The sequence below is a fragment of the Copidosoma floridanum genome, unplaced genomic scaffold, assembly GCF_036245765.1.
Source record: "Copidosoma floridanum isolate Cflo_tuat_1 unplaced genomic scaffold, Cflo_Japanese_pri ptg000030l, whole genome shotgun sequence".
Taxonomy (NCBI): Eukaryota; Metazoa; Arthropoda; class Insecta; order Hymenoptera; family Encyrtidae; genus Copidosoma; species Copidosoma floridanum.
Window position 1 is genome coordinate 19,879,620 of NW_028321907.1, and position 20,693 is coordinate 19,900,312.

At 34.1% G+C, this 20,693-nt stretch overlaps 2 protein-coding genes across 3 annotated transcripts in view; one reads left to right on the top strand and one right to left on the bottom strand.

Moving 5' to 3' along the window:
- rg (A kinase anchor protein rugose) overlaps positions 1 to 20,693 on the top strand; it is a 366,977-nt gene that overhangs the window by 139,159 nt on the left and 207,125 nt on the right. The window lies entirely within an intron of this gene.
- Positions 10,369 to 11,511, bottom strand: LOC149373535 (uncharacterized). The gene is made up of 2 exons (XM_089597051.1): positions 11,477 to 11,511; positions 10,369 to 11,389 (listed from the first exon to the last, which is right to left on the bottom strand). Exon 2 carries the CDS (start codon positions 11,305 to 11,307, stop codon positions 10,513 to 10,515), a length of 795 nt encoding a protein of 264 aa, XP_089453177.1. The 5' UTR covers positions 11,308 to 11,389; positions 11,477 to 11,511; the 3' UTR covers positions 10,369 to 10,512.

The window sequence follows — 20,693 nt, forward strand, 5'->3', positions numbered from 1 at the left end:
TGTAAAATGTGTTACGTCATCAGTTTCTCATTTAAATGTTTTCAATAAAAATCATTGTTTTTGTAATAACAACGCACTAGTAAGATCGTTGGAATAAAAATCCAAGCTGGAAAAATAAAAGTAAGAACTGATTAGGTTTTTACCATGTCATTTTTACCATAATAAATTCCAGGTTAGGTTGGTATCACTTTACTTCGTTAGTCTATGACCGAAGCCTTTACAAGTCTTCATCATAGACATATTAAGGTAGCTCCCTTGCGAAAACCTACGGAATGAAATATACTATACTTTATTTAATAGATTTTGACCCACTGAATCCAACGGTGTCCTTGTTTATACCCCAAGTGGAGCAAAATCTCGAGATATTTTAGCTGAAAGTTGAACTGTTTAACACGACCTTAAATGGCAGAGCACCAAAAAATCAGCTTTACAGGCATTTCCCAACTCACAATAAAAAACCTGAGCAGAGAAATTATGATGTACTTGTAGAGAAATCTCTGTTCTTCTTAATCCTGTCATGTAAAATGCTGGAAATGGGGCATTTTCCAAAGATATTTGCCAAGAAAGACGTAAAAATCAGATTTATGATAATGGTCATAAATGATAGACGGTAGCAGAATACCAACACTGATGTACGTATATATACGTATACATACACAAGTAAAACTCTCCTACTTGATTAGAGCAGTAGACAAGGGAGCTACCTTAAAAATAGAGGAGGTATTGGCTTGCCCGTAAGTGAAGTAGTAACATCGCGTCGGTAAAAACAGAAAGCAGAGCTTGGTAGTATTGTATCTGTCAAGTAGTTTCTGACACTCTGAATAGTTAATATCAAGTCGCCCTGGAGCGCAATAAGGTAAGTTTGAGAAAGCAGACGAGGCCTCGGCGACCGCGCTACTATTTACTTCAGATTTGCATACTCGAATTTTTAAATACTGAAAAATAAGTATTTTTGCCGGTATGCCTGATGTAATTTGGTTTAATTAAGTCTATTTAATCCTAATCCACAACTTTACTAAAAAATATAGGTCAAAAAGTCATTAGAACAACAAAAACGAGACATGTGTATCTCGAAATGGTCAAAACAAGATTTTTTCAGGCTCAGTGTCCGAGAAATGGTCTTATCGTTAAGTTAGCTGCAAGCTAAATTTTTCCTGTGTATAGTTGGAATAGGCATGTTCTTAAAATCAAGCAGAGCTGCCAACAGTGTGATATTAGCTACACAAATTCACAGTAGATGATAGCATGCAGTGTTGGGAGTTCTTAGTGGCTAAGGTGGTAGAGCGCTTGCTTCTCGCCTGGAGGGCTGGGGTTTGAAACTCCGTTCCGTCACTTCCTCCCGGGTAACTAGGTGGTGTTTTTAATATGAACTAATCACTAGGATATCATACAAATAGGCTACTGGTATATAGCATTTCACCATGGCATGCAAATATGCAGTTTATATATAGGAAGACGCAACGGTGCCTCAAAAAAGGGAGGTGGTGGATATGACTCTCTCATAGTAAAATCATCCCCTAATTAATTAATAATGCAAATAATGCAATATATGTGGCAAATCAAGGTCAAATGTATATGTGCGCACTTATAAGCATGTAAAATGTACCCAGCCATTCAAACAACGACTGACAAGATGAGGTGTTGGTAAGGTAGGACACCTACCGTGGGAAAATTTTTAAAACGAATAAAAATGTAAAACCAAGAATACTTTAATATCCTATTTATCCTAACCCTGAATTTCGTGTGCCTTAAATGCGAACATATTAATTTCAGTATCTATATTAAAATTTGAAATAAATTAATTACTAGTAATAAATTTTATTGTAATTTTTTTAGTATACTTTTTTTTGGTAATTTAAAATGAATCGTGTAACACAGCTGTAACAGTATCAACATAATCAGATCGATTAGATTGGAAACTCTAATAATTTCCTAGAGTGCCCTAAATAACAAGCTGTAAACCTAAGCCTTATTTGATTTAGCGATTTGGATAGTAAATAATGATACATTTATCATCAATTTTTTAAGTAATAGTAAAATAGGAAATCATTCAATAAAAACTTTTAGTAACTTAGATATCACTTTTGAGATTTTCGTACGTATTTTCGTGATAAATAACTAGTAAGATTATAGTAAATAGTAAGATTAAAGAAAAATTGCTAAGAATGATATGATAAAGTAGTTTAATAACAAAAAGAAAAGAGCATCTTAGATAAAAATCGTAAAACTGTATTTTTTAAGACGACTTGTTTTATTTGGTGAATCAAGAAACTGTTTCTAAAAATTAACTGCAGTCTAATATACTTAAAACATCTTTAATTAAGCAAATTCTAGTATGAATTTAGTGGGACTGTTGTAGATCATCGTAGCTATGTTTTACAGACTTCGTTTCTATCCAGTACTTTCTAATATAAGCAACATTTACTGTTATTAAGTTTTTAAATTAAACATTTAAAAATGGTAATTTCCTGAAAAGTTATGATATCCCCTTAAAAATAGCTTTTTACGAACCTTAAATGTTAGATAAGTTTGATGTATTGAGTTCATATTTCGTAAGGAATTTCTGAACCTATATACACACTAGCAGTGAATGGTATTCTTCCTAATGAACCTGTAGCCTTAACAAGTTCTGAAATCAAGATATAAAAGCGGTCCAGTTTTTTTTTTGCGCAGCATACATTTTGTATGACATTCGTAGTATAATACTGTTTAGTACTCGTACTTTAACAAAATCAAACTAAGTAATAAGTAATATTGACTTTTGACTGGTATTTCATACAAACCTCACATCAAATACAATTATGCCTTGCTATGTAGAAGTATATAAAAATTTTAGGGCAAAAATATTATCTAGTTTGATTTTGTTAAAGTACGAGTACTAAACAGTATTATACTACGAATGTCATACAAAATGTATGCTGCGCAAAAAAAAACTTGACTGTTTTTATATCTTGATTTAAGAACTTGTTAAGGCTACACATTTATTAGGAAGAATACTTTTCACTGCTAGTGTGTATATAGGTTCAGAAATTTCTTACGAAATATGAACTCAATACATCAAACTTATCTAACATTTAAGGTTTGTAAAAAGCTATTTTTAAGGGGATAGAAAATTACTCTACTTTCTGTGTATTTTGAGAAAATCATTGAGTCTTAAGAAGAAGTTGTTTTAACCGTGTGACTATTACATTTAGGGAGTTATTTGCGATAAGATATTTTCTTATTATTAGTCTATTTCTGGACCTATCAAGTGAAAAATAAATAATCTTGTGTATATTAAATCGACCTTATTTAATGCGTGACGATAAATGATGCAATGGTCATTTGTTTCACGGTTTAAATCATTAAAAACTATTTCAACCAAAGAAAAAAAAAATCACTCAGCATGGTATAACTGCCAATTTTAAGAAATTTTTAATTAAATGTATGATAAAGTTAATTACCTCCTCTAGTCAGGTAGAATGGGTGAGTTTTCTGAATAGCTGTAATCTAATAGTTGGTGGACTTAACATTTTATTTCGTAGTTTTAAGAACCCTTATCAATATTCTCACATCAAAATGTCACGGCAAGGTCCGAAAGATATGCATAAGAGCAAAGTTGAAAATAAGTTGAAATTTTAAATTTGGATCAAGAAAGCTTGTCCCAACTTATGGTTTGGCGGCCCTTGTAGCAGAAATGAGCAGGTGAGTGCAAAATAGAGTGTAATAACATTTCATGGTCCATAAAATCAGTAATAAATTTGTGAAGTCTCCAGTTCTAAATTAGTTTTTTAGTTCGATTATCGATTTGTTTTAATTGAATCTAATCAAATTAAATATAAATAATAAAAATAAGTCTGTCCTATCGCATTCGATTGAAGCATCAGATTTAGATAAAAGCAAACTAAAACAGAGTATTTATAGTTTCTTCCAAAATTTGGAAAGTAAAAAATCCAAGCATTCGCAATGCTGCTACTCAAAAGTAAGAAGGAATTTAAAAAACTTTAACTATCAAAGCACACCTTTTTTTATCATCGCAGTACATACAAGTTTAGCACGCGCAAGGAGATGGATCCGCACTCTAGAAATCAGCACAAGCGCGAAAAGGTGCGCTCAGTTTCTCCCTGAATTTGGGCCAAGACCATCAAACAAACGTACACACAGAACCGTGTTACAAAAATACTAAGCTTCGCCATTGCTGCTGCATATGCACACATAGTTTTCGCGTCGCCTTTCGCCAAAGAGAATTAATAATGTACCCCCTGCTCACTCACCCCGAAGTTTGCTCCTGAGTTTGCACTCCTCCCCCTTCTCCGCGTCATCACAAGTAAGCTCACTTCGACCCCCCCCCCCGGGCCCGTAACTCTGAGAGCTAAACCCGTACGTTCATGCAGGCACAGCTATATGCTATTGGTTACCATTAGCTATTACCAGTCGATTCTGACACGAACGCGAGCCACCCCACATGGTTGGAGGGAGGATGTATTCAAGTGCTGGAGTGGATATTGACATGAGCACATGCAAAATACACAGTGACCGACCCATTGCTCTCGAAAGTCGATTAAAGTTTGGCGACAACTTGCAATTTAAGTTTCCACAATACTGTAGAGTTGTAGACCCACCAGCTCCCCACGATCCCCTTATTTATTGATATGCGTCTCTGTATATGTGCATTGTAGTAAAGTGTTTATCAAAACATGCTATTCTTTGTCCATGTATTCGGGTATTCCGTGAGTTTACGTATACGTATTTGTTTTCGATGAAAGAGCTCTTGCAGTTTTGTTGAAACTTTGCGTGAGGTAGTTGCTGTACGTGCGTTGCTTTGTCCGAAGCGAAAGCTGCGTGCATCATGTTCCAATGGAACTGTATACGAAGTATAGTGAAATTTGCCTAGAGGCGAATTTTTTTGTTTTGAAGGGCGCGCTTTCATTCGGTTCGATTGGACGCTGGGATTGTTTTCAATTTTCGCGTTAACAGAAACGAAAATTGCCCTATTTTGCCTTTGTAAAGGTTCGTGTAATTGTGAAAAATTTGGAGAGAAAGAGGGATGAAATGTAATGTTTTATTGGCCCTTTCGAATAACGTTTTCTTAAGTACGTTATTTTATGCAAGAATTTCAGGAAATAATCCATTAATATTTAAAATATCATAACAAAGATTGAAAACTACATTCTACTTGCTAGATAGTACAAAATCTAGATAAAAAAAGATTGTGAAAATGTAGGTGAGTGGTAAAAAAATGATATTAACTCATTTGTGGCAGAAGCTTGGCTGTATATACAAAATCGAATTTGGACATGTTGGCAGACCGTTGAAGCTAAGCAGTGTTGGGTACGGTTAGTACTTGGATGGATGATTGCTGAGCGCTAATTTGTCGATAGTTAATCGATTTTTTTTTTAACGTTTGATATCGTGAGCTAGAAACATGTACCCAAGGGTTCTGCCTTGGCATCAAAATTATTGAAACGGTACCTGTATGTTAAGGAAAAACCTTTGTAATGGAGATCAAGGGCTGTTTACTAGGTTTTTTTTTCCCTACTGGCATAATCCTAGAGCTAGTGTGCGGAATCGAATTGGGGGGGAAGGGGTGCAGAAGAAAGGTAAAAGTAACAATGCAGAGGCATACTTGAAAGCTTGGAAATAGATGTAGGGGTAAACGCACCATCTACCGTACACCCGTAAAGTCACTTTATTTTGTTACCATGATTGTAAGACAGTTTGATACTAAATATTGACTCAGTAAATTTTAAATTGTTATTTAGGATCTCAAGAGAGCACTGTAATTTTTTTGAGGTGTTAGAGCTTGATAAATGATTTTATAATAAAAATATGAAATAGAAGTCATGTTCCTATTTCCGTACCGCCGTTCTCATTACCGGACCCCATCTACCGTACGCATTCCTATTATCGGACCCCATTCACCGTTTGACGACAGATTTGACTATAACCTCACATTTTTGTTTACAACTGCATATCGATCTCAGTGCCTGCTACATAAATCACGATGAAAATGTCAAAAGCAGAGAAAGATGGAAAATCAAAAATTAAAGAAAAAACGCCAAGTCAATTATGCAATTTATAAAGATAGCAGACAGAAAAATCAAAAAAGAAAAACAATTACAGAGAGAGAAACAAAGATTAAAAAAAGAAAATAAAAAATTACGAAAGCAAGAAGAGAAGTTAAAAGCCATTGTAAACAGTAAAAAGTCTGTTGAGGAAGATTTAATGGACGAGACAGAAGCTATTGATTTACAAAAGCAGATTGGAGAACTTCAAGAGAAACAATTAAAACCAAACCAAAAAAGAAACAAAGATCCATCATGAGTAATTTTTGTAATGGAAGTTATTCTTGAATAATTTTTGCCAAGTGATGTTTTATTTAGAATTAATAGATTTAATTGTCGTTAAGCTGAAACTAATCTAAGTTTAATTACTGCTTGTTAATATGAAATAACTTATTTGCATTTATTTAAAAAAAATTTATTCATTAAAAAGATTTCTGTTTCATATCATGAGATATTATTGCTTTTTAATATTTTAATTAGACTGACAAAAATCAGTAAAAAAGCTTGAAACTATAATAGTAATCAACTTACGATGTAATGAATATTCAAGAATAACTTCCATTACAAAAATTACTCATGATGGATCTTTGTTTCTTTTTTGGTTTGGTTTTAATTGTTTCTCTTGAAGTTCTCCAATCTGCTTTTGTAAATCAATAGCTTCTGTCTCGTCCATTAAATCTTCCTCAACAGACTTTTTTCTGTTTACAATGGCTTTTAACTCCTCTTCTTGCTTTCGTAATTTTTTATTTTCTTTTTCTAATCTTTGTTTCTCTCTCTGTAATTGTTTTTCTTTTTTGATTTTTCTGTCTGCTATCTTTATAAATTGCATAATTGACTTGGCGTTTTTTCTTTAATTTTCGATTTTCCATCTTTCTCTGCTTTTGACATTTTCATCGTGATTTATGTAGCAGGCACTGAGATCGATATGCAGTTGTAAACAAAAATGTGAGGTTATAGTCAAATCTGTCGTCAAACGGTGAATGGGGTCCGATAATAGGAATGCGTACGGTAGATGGGGTCCGGTAATGAGAACGGCGGTACGGAAATAGGAACATGACTTCTATTTCATATTTTTATTATAAAATCATTTATCAAGCTCTAACACCTCAAAAAAATTACAGTGCTCTCTTGAGATCCTAAATAACAATTTAAAATTTACTGAGTCAATATTTAGTATCAAACTGTCTTACAATCATGGTAACAAAGTAAAGTGACTTTACGGGTGTACGGTAGATGGTGCGTTTACCCCTACATGTAATCTATTAAAAATTTACTATAAAATTCAACCTGTTTCTTGTCAAATCATTACATTTAAATTTTTAAGCACAACTTACTAAAATGCTTACTGCATTTACAATTGGTTACCGTAAAAAATCTTTAAACCTTAACTCGAATTTAAAAAAACTATTTAAAAAAATATCTTACGTTTTTACTATTTTCTGGAAAGAATAAAATTTCAGGATAAGTTAGTTTCCTTTTTAAGTTCAGATTCAAATAAATGGGTCAAAAACATGACTATTGAGTACTTAATTTTTGTTTGGACTTATATATCCGATGATTTAGTACATAATAGATATTATAGCTATACAATAAGTCTTTAAAATAAAAACTATGTGAAAATTGTGTAGTACTAGTATTAAAAGAATAGGCGAATGTAGATTTATATAGTTGAATAAAGTATGGTTGAATATGGTTCAGAAGTAATGTCACAATTAAATACAAGTCAAAACAACTCGATTAGTAAGGTAGGAAACTAAATTGACATCGAGACTGCCCTACTCACAAGTTAGTCTAATAGAAAATATAATAAAGAAAGGAACTCGGAAAAAACTTTTTATCCTTAGATCGTGGATAGGACTTATCAGTATAGTTGTGCTTTCTAATGACACTCAAGCTGGAGGAGAGATAGGACGAATCATTAATACTAAATATTTGTGAAAAAGTACAATTGTCATTCTACATCCAGTATCTTTTGACGCCAACTATGCTTTATAAGCATAAATCGTACAATTAGTTCAACTAAAATACGCTCGTAGAATACTTAGTCAATCGAAAAAAAAAAAAATAAGTACGTTGACGAAAACGTAACAGTGGATATAGTATATATGTTAGCTTTTGTTTGAAACAGTATACGTGCAATACGTAGCGTAGAAGAGTCATTATTTAGGCATGACGTACATGCAAATCAAACATATAACTTTAATCAGGCCGTTTTGTACATATTCGTGTACTGATACAAACACGAGGGAAAATTCATTCCACAGTTGAAGGCATAGTCACTTTATTACGAATTATTACCTTGTTTAACAAATATTGTTTCAGCTCTTCGCCAGACATTGAAAATGACTACTCTCACTTCATCTGGCTTAACGTGTACTTAAATCATTTATCAGTTGTTTTCTTTTACCATTTCGTGCTTTGCTATTAATTTCGTGTTATCAAATAAGTACTCATGTAAATCTTCTACGTCTACTGAAACTTACTTTTGTGCCCATCCTCATCTATCAAAATTTGATGAAAAATAATCATTTTCTGGACAAGATACAGGCGTTGGAAACAATAAATTAACGTAACTACTATTTTTATAACAAATGCAATAGATAGTAATACTATTTACAAGAGTACATCAAGTCATGCTGCTTTTGTTTTTTTTCAAACTCTAACAAGGTATGATATTTTTTGTCTCAGTGCAGATAGTTTTTATTGTTGTTGTAGCTTCCACAGCATAAGTAATTGTCTTTAACAGATGCATCGGTATTCGCTATGTGCACAGCTTTTGAATAGAGCCCTCGATGTAAATTTTTCAAACTTTTGGTCAGTCTAAGCATGATGTCAGTATATGTGTAGATCTGCATACTCGAAACACACACGCACACGCACACATAGATGACAATGGTTCGATTTAATTTTGGAACTAAAAGACTTTGGATTATATAGTACTTTTATTTTTTTATGTTAGTAAATGAATCTCGTAGTTTTGTTTGAGTTTTTTTTTAGACAGTGTAAAATAACATAAAACCATCGAGGTCAAATATATCAAACTAGATACGAAAAATATCTAAATTGAACAAAATACCCAGTGGAATATCCCCTCATTTTTATTATTGATAATAGAATTTAGTAAGCACATCGTATTTTTTCACAAAGTCGTTAACGTTTAACAGTAGCAGATAAAGTTATCTTATGATAAGAATTTTTCGACAAATGACCTCTTTTTAAATTTATTAACAGTTAAATTAAAATTAAACATATCAACTCTGTGATTAGCATGTTAGTCACCAAAATGACATTGATAAAAGATTTGAATACACAGATTCTTTTTATGCTGTTTGCATTGAGAAAAGAACACGAAAAAAGTTGAAGGAGTCCTCGTAAGTCTTCTGTGATTCTTTTGGTTTTTTTTTTCTCTCACCTAACATGTTCAAAAAATATAATGACTTAAGTGAACGAAGACTAAACGCAACTTCGATTTTCGAATGTCTTGTCAAATTAGAAAAGAGAAAATATGGTCAGTTCTGAAAAAGTTGACGGTTAGGTTATGGTTCTACAAAATAAAAAATGAAAAACAAATTACGACAAAACAGGCAGGAGGGTAAAAAATACTAGAAACGTCAATAATTATGTCATAGAAAATAAAATTTATATTAAAAATACAAATTCGTTACATTTTTTCTTCTTAATTATATTTAAAAATTTTTTAATAAACAAACAAATACAAGCTTGCATAAATAGAAAAATAAAATGATACCTATTTCTGACTTTGTAAATGAAATAATTTTTTGTACCTACTTTAATAAGTAATTGTTAGAAAAAAAATGCTCAACCTTGAGCTTAGACTGATGCAAGACTTCAAGAAGTATGTAATAAAACACATTTGTGCAAGTATTGATTACAAACGGCTTTGCGTACAAGGATCCAGTGTACATCACATTCATGAAGTTTCACTTCAGTTGCAACTCTACCGGGTCCCAATACTACTACTATAATGTACGTAGACGACTTGGTCAAAGATATGGCTCACTTAAAATTGCCTTCAAGAAAAAGCTCACTTACATTCAACCCCTATCTGAATTTTTTGAAAGCAGCTGTGGGTTGGCGCTTTCTTAAAGGCAGTTTTACGTACTACACCAGTGTGATGTTATTACAATAGTGTTGGAGTCGTTCCACAGGAGAGTGGCGTACAATTTTTTTCGTATTAGTGTGTGAACAATTGGCAGTCATAAGAAAATGGTTAAAACGTTCGTTGCACCGTTAATCGAACATGTTAATTTGATTATAACATTTCTTAGCATATTAAAATATCGTACATAAAGAAGTAAGACTGAATTCAGTTGGCTTGAAAAATTTTAAAAATATTAAAAATGTCAGACCCTGCAGGGATTAGAGCCGAGACCAAATCATTATGTGATTAGTACTTGTGTGCAAAGCGTGAGTTTTTCGTAAAATCATAGATTGTAGTGCACACTTATTAGTACACATTGCAACGTGACGAGGAATGGTGGTTGCGCATGTGGTTTCGAAGTTGGCTGTTACGGACAAAAGCTAGCAGACACTCAGGGCATTGATGGGCATGCACGGCGCCCATGTGTTTAGTCAGATGACTTTTTTGGCTGAAAGTTTGGGCGCACTCGTCGCAGTGAAAGGGCTTCTCGCCACTGTGGATGCGCTCGTGCATTGTTAGATTTGTTTTCCGAGTGAAAGCTTTCGAGCACACGGAGCAGCTGAAGGGCCTTTCGCCCGTATGAATGCGCTTGTGCACTGTCAAATTGATTTCTTGGTTGAAGGTTTTCAAACATATGTCGCAGCGGAAAAGGGTTTCCCCGGTATGGTAGCGCATGTGTACTTTGAAAGCGTTGAGTCGATTAAAATATCGCGAGCACACGGTGCAGCAGAAAGGCTTTTCACCGGTGTGAATGCGCAAGTGTATTTGGAGGTAGCTAAATTGGCTGAAATTCCGCGAGCATTTGGTGCAGCTAAAGGGCTTGTCGTCCGAGTGGGTGCGTTCGTGTTTTGTCAGAGATATTTTGTGGTTGAAAGTTCGGGGACATTTGAGGCAACGGAAAGGTTTTTCTTCAGTGTGTATGCGTTCGTGCACCGCTAGATTAAATCTTCGGTTGAAGGCTTTCGGACATCTGGAACAGTGAAAAGACCTCTCGTTTGTGTTGGTAAGTTCGTGCCTCGTGAGTTCGCAGTGACTTCTAAAAGATTTTTCAAACGTGACGCAAGGATGGACACTTTTCAGGGAACTCTTGCCTTCGGCCATTTTCGCGTGGCAAAATTATATTGGCATAGACGACTAGCGTCGGACCTGCTGATGTCTCTGAGTGGCGATGCTGCTGCTGTAACTTAATCATAATGATAACTAGATTAACAATTGCTTTTTTAAATGTCAAAGAGCTTTAAAAATATAAAGGTTGGATTCAGAATAATACTTTTGAAGATGTACTTGTGCTTGTTAAGAAATTCCCTTTAAATAATTATTCCTATACCAAACTATTTTAATACTACGGTTGTAATGAAGCGTTTTCCGGTCCTACAGCACCAATGGTGCAGAATATTGGATCCTCGCACAACGATGAGAAAAAAAATCACTGCCGACGCTGACTGCTCTCTCCTTACCTAAAATTCACATACAAAAAGGGAATTCCCGTTTAGACTGCGTGTCGGGCATGTGCTCCTATAGGGAAGAAAATGGTCGGAAAAAATGCTTGGATGCAGAGTATTTAATCTTGTGGTATAAGATTCATTTACTTGGATTATTCAACTACATAATATACACTTTCATATTATTTAGTGCTACCAGATGTTACACAATGCTTTTTCCACGACACACCTACACTGCCACACTTACTCAAAAACCACGTTCACAGCGTGTATCTATATTACGCTACTCAGAACTCTATATCACGTGCTCACTTGGAACTTGACGATTATCTCTCACTCTCGTTTTCTCCTGTAACTCTTCTTTTAGTAATTTATTCACGCTTATTTGGTTCTTTAGTTTTTATCACTTAATTTAACCTGACTAACGTCCTCTTCACGACCTACACCTCTTTCATTCAATGTCTTAACAACATTCATCTACCTGGCAAACCCTTACTCTCTTAGGTATATATCTATAATTATTCTGTCCTACACGGTTATTACTCCCTCATCCTAACGCTATACCTACTCGCACTATCGTATCTTCAGGCGGGCTATTATCTCTTCTCGCCACTCGCTCTCCTCGGGTCACTCGATTAGTGACCAGGGCTGACCTTGGCGATGCCCCAAGTAGATGAGTCGACTTGATGTAAGATATTCAGAGCAACTGTATCTTTTGCGCTTGCAAGCTAACAAAGAAGTGAAGTTGCACGAGACTCGAAATTGCTAGTGGCTATCCAGCGCGTCGTTTCTTCTATCTCTGTTTCTCCCCCCCCCCCCCCCCCCATCTTGTACCATACGGCTTGTGTTGTACTCGTAACTCGTTTTCGTACGCGCTCGCCACTCCGAGTCTGAACACTCTGAACTATGAATGTTTAGGCGTACACACTTGTACTGACTCACCACGAAACACGATTCGTGCTGACCAAGTCATGCGATAATGATAATTATATTATTGATGATGCACCTAAGACAATAGTTTTCCAGCAAACAACAAGCTTATTTATACAATAAACATAAAAGCAACAAATTTCGACTCCTTCTAATACTTCATCTTTCGCATAAAGTAACACTTACGAAACAAACAAGGCCCACACACACAAGAGACATTAGCAATACGGTTAACTCTTAAAAGTAAATCATATCAAATAAAGTATTAGCGCTAGTGGTTCGCGAGATAACAATGGCTCCACCATACGATATCTATTGAATGAATTTTAAGAGTGATTCTTTTATTTCCAGATTAACAAGAGTCATGTTCATTTTACTATGCTTTGTTTAAAAGGTTAACTTAGTTTCTATAGAGTACGTGATGATTTTTATCTGAAAGGGTTTTATTCGAGATGAGATAATCCCATCAATTCTTATCAGGGTACTCCTTGACAAAAAAAGTAAAGTGGATTTACATTTAAAACAATAAAACGATACCGACAAACATGGAAGTCAAAGAATATGTACAAATAAGTGGAGGTTTTGAAGTAATTATCTTTTTTAGAATTAGGAAATAATTAATTCTGGTCATTCGCTTTAAAGTTTAAAATTAGATATGAAATAAGTTTACTTCACAGATGAGGATCATATTGTAAAAAAAGAGAGACAAAAAAATAATATACGGGCAAAGAATGAATGAGGAAGTAGTTTGAGGTGGACTACGCAATTTTCAGAGTGTACTAGAGAGGTAATTTAAAAAAAAGATAAAAAGGACCGTAGAGAGGGTCGAAGAAAATGATTAAAAAAACATTATGAAAAAGAACATGGAAATTAAAATATACATGTCAGATAAGAAAAAATGGTACAATAAAAATGATTCCAAAAATAAAAATAAATACACTAAAATACTTTTAAAAGTGGAAAAACTACAAATTACTTCGAAACGTGTTTATTAAAAAAAAAAAATTGAGTCGAGAGACATTTATTTCAAGGCAGAAATGTTAAAAACGAAAACTATTTTCGAAAATTCTCGAACGGATACAGAGTTTAAGAGAAACTACAAATAATAGAACAGAGAAAAAAAGCAAAGTACATGGGGTTGTGTTGTAGAATTGCTCATGAAATAAAAGTAAAAAGAAGTTTTACTAAAGATTTTAATTCATATGGAAGCAGATTGTTTTTCCTAATAATAGACTCAAGATATTGAAAAACTATCTGTTTAGCAGATTATTTTTTTTGTTATATTTAAGAATGCATCGATAAATACAGAAGTTGTATAGTTTGAAAATAAACTATTGCTTATCATAAATTTTTCTTTGCAATATATTTAGTACTGCTTGGGTGAAAAAAAAACTCATTGATTTAACATCTCAGTGTAAATTTATTGAAAACAAAGTTCGTAAATGTCATAGCATTTTGTTAAAAAACAATTACTTTCAAAATTGTAGCAGAAGATCCCTTTTTTTTCATTTAATATAGGATGTACCATTTCAAAGAAATATAACTCGTAGAGAATATTCAGCACAAAGTATACTTTGGTTAAAATTTCATGGCTCGTGTAAGTGTAAATATATTGCAGAATCAAAAAATGCAAAAAAAAAAAATAATTTTTCTGTTTTTTAAAACGAATAGTGAACTATATTGGATGGTATCTGGACCTCCAGAGGTTTCCTATTCGAGGCAAGTCAGTACTTGTCCAGCTCATTGGTAAAGTGACAATAAGTTTTATTAAGGTCAGTACGGTGAGTAGATGGTTAATAGAAGAGATTTTTTAATCAAGGTGACTGCAGCGTTAGATGCTGCATCTAGTGGGGGCATATGCTGTGTGCAGCGAACGGTTAGGTTAAAGTTGCTAGAACTCACGCGATTGTTTATTATTTATTGCCAAAATTATTGTAGATGTCCCTCAGGTAATGAAGTTTTTTACACTTTTTATAATAATTTTGGATGTATTTTCGTTTAAGCAGAAAATAATTATAACCTCAAAATGCATGGAGCGCACTACTGCAATTGAGAAAAGTCTGTTACAAACTGTCGAAATCCCTAATTTTTTCTAATGAGACTCTTTCACTGCCTCTTGAGAATATCAGTACAAAATTTCAGGTTGAAATATTAAATAGAAAAAATTCTAGTAGCATTTTTGTATGATGGTCTCGCGTCGCGAGAGACCGCTGGTGCTCCAAAGTGCTAATCGATTATACGTCTCACAAGCTTTCATTTGAAATATGATTTTCTTGGATGTTATTATTTGTTTAAAAGCAGCGCCAATTTTAATTCACCATGGAAATTAGTTTCTCCTTGTAAGCTAGTTGCTGGCGTTTCACGATTGCGAGTAAGTGCGAAGGTTGAAATTAAAATTCATTATATAAATAATTAATCAACCATATTTTATAATAGTCCATACATTAGTTACAAGTTGGTGAGGGCAGCAATTAAGGAGAAAGATATGAACAAATCAAAGAAAAAAAAAACTAAAGAAAGTAAGGGAGAGTCGTAAAGGTATCGAGTTTGAAATGGAAAAAAGTGGAAGATGCAATTACTTCTGATAATTAAATCTAAATAAAAGTGAAATGAGCTCGAGTTTAAAACCACCGTGGTGTGAGACTCAGTCGTATGCTAGCGGTGACTCCCCTCGACTTTGACCTCGTTAAGTGAGCACGTAGGCGAACAAAGAGTTCCTGGAATGGAAGGAGTACGACGGTTACTGTGTATATGCACTTGAATATACATTACGGGGCAAGGAAATACAAGGAACGTAAAAATGTACGAGACTGCAAGAATTTTATGCCCTTTGGCTCAAGAGCAAGAGTTTTGTTTACTTTTTGGGAAAAACTTTTTCCTGGTCTTTTTATTCCCCAGACCTTTGTAGTACTCTCGTATTTTATTTCCCAACAATATACATTACGAACGCACTTCGCCGGTTTTAGTTAGTTTTGTTATCATTGCACAAGCAACAGTTGTATTGACTTTCAAATTGATTAAATAAAAGTTAATTGATATGTTATATTTTTTCAATTAATTTTATACCATAAACATGTATGCCCTCGCACCTACCTACACATTTGTGCAGACATGTGTCTGTCCTCAGCTGCTCAGGAAGTTGAGAGTGAGAGCACTAGCAAGTTAAACAAAAACTTATTATTAGTAATATATAAAGAACAGACATTTTAAAATTATCTCAAGATGTAATTGTATCTTTTCATACAATTAAGTTTTGCAGAAGCCCATGTCTCAATTCAGATCCCCCCGTTTATAATACTAACCATTGAAACTTCTAAATATCAAAAGTTTCAAATCTACCAATGAGGGAGGTTATGGTATTGGGAATATGCCTGTACCAGATGACACGGTGAAATATATACATATATATACTAGAAAAAAAGTAGCACAGGCCTGATGGGAGAAATTCAGTTTTTATTTTTTTTCGTTCATGGTGAAAAAGGTGATAAACACAAAAAGTTATTGGAGTACATATTTTTAATATTATGAGAGTAAGATTGTTATATTTTCATGTGATGAAATGGTTTATTAAGGACTAAAACATCTTCTTTAAGGCACGAAGTACAGTTTAACCTAACATCAAGCTATATTTGTTCACCTCAAAGCAGGCGCAACAGCGACAGCAGCAGCAGCAGCAGCAGCAGAAACGAGTAGCTCAATGTAGGGTTAACTACACTTAGTACCTTCAAACCGCTGTTTTCCGCCTTAATAAACCATTTAATCACATGAAAAAAATAACAGCCTAACTCTCATAATGTCAAAAATATGTACTCCAATAATTTTTTGTGTTCAACACCTTTTCCACCACGAAAAAAAAAACTCAATTTCTCCCACAAGGCCTCTCATACGTATATCGCCGTGTCACGTGGTACATGCATATTTTCAACAGACCCAGCCAATAGATATTACATTTTTTAACTTCCCGCAAAACAAATATATTAGCATGCCATACTATTGTACATACATGCATACAAGCTCAGGGGTCTGATCCAGATAGTTCTTGATAACTATATTGTATGTGGTCGCAGTACGGAATAACCAATGTAAGCACCTAAGTATGGCTACGCAATTTAGATAGCTGTATCGTGACCGTTAAATAAATAGTGTAGCAAGTCACTCACATGATTCTTCATCAGACTCTAATTACCAAGAGTCAAGATGCAAAACGTCATTAATTCGTTAGCATCATCGTGTGGATGTCGTTTTAATGAGGCAACGATATTTTATTTTTCTTCCACCGTTCACGCTTGCCCCACGTTCAATAAACGATAACGAACACCGTTGCACAGTCCTCCAATCGATTGTGGTGCCAATAACAGCTCCTTTAACTTTAGTGTGATCTAGAGCAATTACTGTCTCATACACCCGCATTCCTCAGGCCTCTACGAGATTTTCTCTAATTAATCATCACTTCTGTCAGCAGTGTATACGAGTTGCCTGCCTTCGGTCACAATTTTCATTGCAGGTTGTCAGAAACTCGCACATTCCTTACTCTGTATACACGTACACCAACGGAATTATTGACACTGAGAAAAGCGAGCGAGGGAGCTGTAAGCTCACGGGGACTAATGAATTGAAAAGCCGTAAGCGAGAATTATTTCCCGCTAATTTTTCCAGGCGTTGCTCCGCGCGAGTGATTCGTTTTAATTTGCGAGAGCTTCTGCGAGTGTACAGATGTCGGCTCTTTTTCTTTTTTTTTTTAGCTGTCTGTGATTGTCATTGTTGAAGGAGAGTTTTTTATGGAAAAGAGACTAGCTATAGTTGGTTGACACTTTACTCGATGGTATAAGAGATATTTTTTTCGAATACTCGTGGATCCAAGGAAATATTTATATTGTTAATAATAATAATAATAATAATAATAATAATAATAATAATGATAATAATAATAGTAATAATATTAATTATTATTATTCTTATGATTTTTTTTACACCTATTTTTTGCACCTAGCCAAAAGTAGCTTGGACGGTAGAACGCGTTTTTGGATGAATATAAAACAAAAAACCATATAATACAAAGAAAATTTAAATCGTTTTGCATTGATTATTTAAGAAATATTTTCTCTGCTTAAGGAGGTTGACTACCTTAAGCAAATGTCAGTCAGTTTTTAACTAAAACTTGTGCAGAGCTTCAAAAATGTATAAAAAACATTTATGCTAAGTTTCAACAACTCTGAGTGCTTATGAAACGAGAAATTAATGAAACAAATTTTGTGAATTTTACATGCGTTCTTATGGGAGATCGCCAAAAGCCACTCTTATGATAAAAAATTTTGATACAATTAACAGTCAGATTTAGACAAAACTGTAGCCAACAGTAAATTAACAACTGACTTTTTATTATGTAAAACAATCACGTCGATTACGTCCTTTTAAAAATAATCATTAATGAATAATCTGGAGTGTTAATACAACTCAATGTTAAATTACGGGACATGCACACGCATTTCTAACCTAGAAAAAGTACAAAGTTGGATCTCTTTTTCTCGCACCTCCCTCCAAAAGTAGTCAACCTTCTTAAGTGTCTATAAATCACGTGTAAAAAAAGATTTAAAAGCATCAGGATTTATTGAGAAGCATGATCACTAGGTCTTTTATTGATCTTCACACGGACCCCTAAAAGAAATTAAATTTTAAAATAGCGTTATCCAACTTGATGTCATAGATATTAAAGTACATAGGTCACAAGAGGTACGACTTCTGTGTAAAAATTAATTAGATACACTTTAAAAAAAAAAATTTTACCATCGGTAATAAAGTTATCAAAGTACTTTTTGCCCTGGGGCCCAAAGTGATTTATTGGGCGCATAGTGTGCCCACGGGCACAAAATTGCACTATATGCCCTCAGTAAAAAAAACATTACACGTGAATCTATGGAAGAACAAAACCCCATTTGAAAAATTAAAATTGGATTAAAAGCAACGAAGACAATAGTTTCTAGTGAATTTTTCATAATTGCTGTACCCAATAATAACTTGAATTAAAGTGAATCTGAAATTGAAAAATTACAATTCAACCAATGAATAATTCAATCACGACAAGCTTTGTCCTTCAATTGCTCAACATAAGGACCTTATTTCTGGGATGTAGGGCAGCACCATTAACTGTTTTGCATGTATTAGTTTACCTATGTATATGCACCTGAACCTCCTTTTTTTATTTTATTGCAAAAATAACTTGTCAATCCCTCTGAGAATTGAATATAATATCAGTTTTATGGTATTGTGTCATGAAAAAAAATTGATCAAATTCTACTCACCATTTTCTTATAAATTTCATTTTTATGTAACTCCTCCACAAGGTTACTTGTTAGACTAAAGTTTTTTCAACATTTAAAATCTAGAAAATGTTGTTGTGGAAAGGTCTCAAATTTAACATGTAACTTTCTAATATCATTACGAACATCCTGTCAAAATTTCGGGAAGATACTACAGAAAACGCTATGTGTGATGAACGTCCTTAAATCACGACGAGCTCGAGTTACACATTTCAATATAATCCTCGCCTGTACAAAATGCCTGATGCATCGCAAACAGCCATTTTCAAGATCGAGACAACTAAGTACCAAAATGAATAAAAGTGAGTGCAGAAGTTGCGCTCGTAATCGTATAGGGTAAAAATAGGGTGGATGATGAAACAGGGCTACTCGACAATATATTCAGTGGCACGTTGCACGCACGCGAAAATCTCAAAAATAGAAAAGCACCGCTGAGTTTTGCGTCGATGTGAATCACATTGTGCCATCTCGCGTCCTTGGCTACTATATCTATTGCGAGAGTTGTTTTATTTTCATCAAATCCGCTAGCCCCCCTACTTCACTAGATATATACGTATGCACTCAGAGATAAGCTGAGACTCTGGAGTACTATATGCTTACTCCTTACTTGCTTAGTTACTTACATTGATTGAGTGTTATGGGTCCTTAATATCGCACATTTCTTGGGCTTAACCTCGGGATAAATGTATAGTGTATATAAATTGACGCGTCTACTCTTCTTTACATTATTTTGCTTCACTCTTACAATTACTTAGGTGTTTGCTATGTGATGCGCTTTAAACGAGTGTCATCTGTGTAACAGATACTAAGAGTCACTCAACGACATCCAACGTGGAGCATTTTGGGGAAATCCCTCTTAGCTAATGTGTTAAGTGTATTCTGCTGCTGCATAGACCTATTGCGCAGCAGGATAGACTTAACGCATTATAGCTTATGGGGACAATTCTATCGTGCACGCTCTATTACGTACCATGGGACTGCACCTTTTGTCTGGAGTCACGTGTCAATGGGATTAATAGAGAAGCTCCCGTGACCTCAGGCAGTAGTATAGGTAATCCTATGACCACGTACCTACAAATTCGATGTTTTTAAAATGTTTTTAACAGATTTTTATTGATTGCACTATAAATTGTTACAGAATTTTGCTGACTGAATCTAGAAAGTATGCAATTTATCAAATAATGTATTGTTTTTGGAAAGCCACTGCATTTAAAAAAATATTTTGTCCATGTGATCAAATAAATTAAGGTTTAATGCTTGTAAGGTCAATTGGTACAGAGATTAACTTTAACATTCATTTACTTCAAATAAGGACTTATGGAAAACATTGAAGAGATTCAAGGTGATTTTAAACACTTTAAAAATATCTTTCTAAGGTTTTACTATGATGTACGCATTTTTATCTGATTCCTGACTATCCTTTAACATTATTTCAACGTTTGTTTACTCTCTCGTAGGAATCATGTGGGGTAGGCATGTATGACAGGAGCAAACCCACTTTAATTCGTCTTAATCATGCATAAATCCTTAAAAGAGAATTAGAAAAATACAACGTACTGTTGCCTACAGTTCTACTATAATTTATTACTGAATTTAACTCGTTTACGTAATCCATACGTTTTATTAACTGATTATTTACACACTCTTCCTATGTATTTTTTGTACATTTTGTGATATTTTGTACCTCTTAAGATCTATTCTTCGATGGTAATTTTTCAAAGTGCGATTTCAAAACATCAGCTTTGTTTATTGTAACAATAGAGCCCACAATGCGTTATGCAGGTGCGCTGGACTGTCA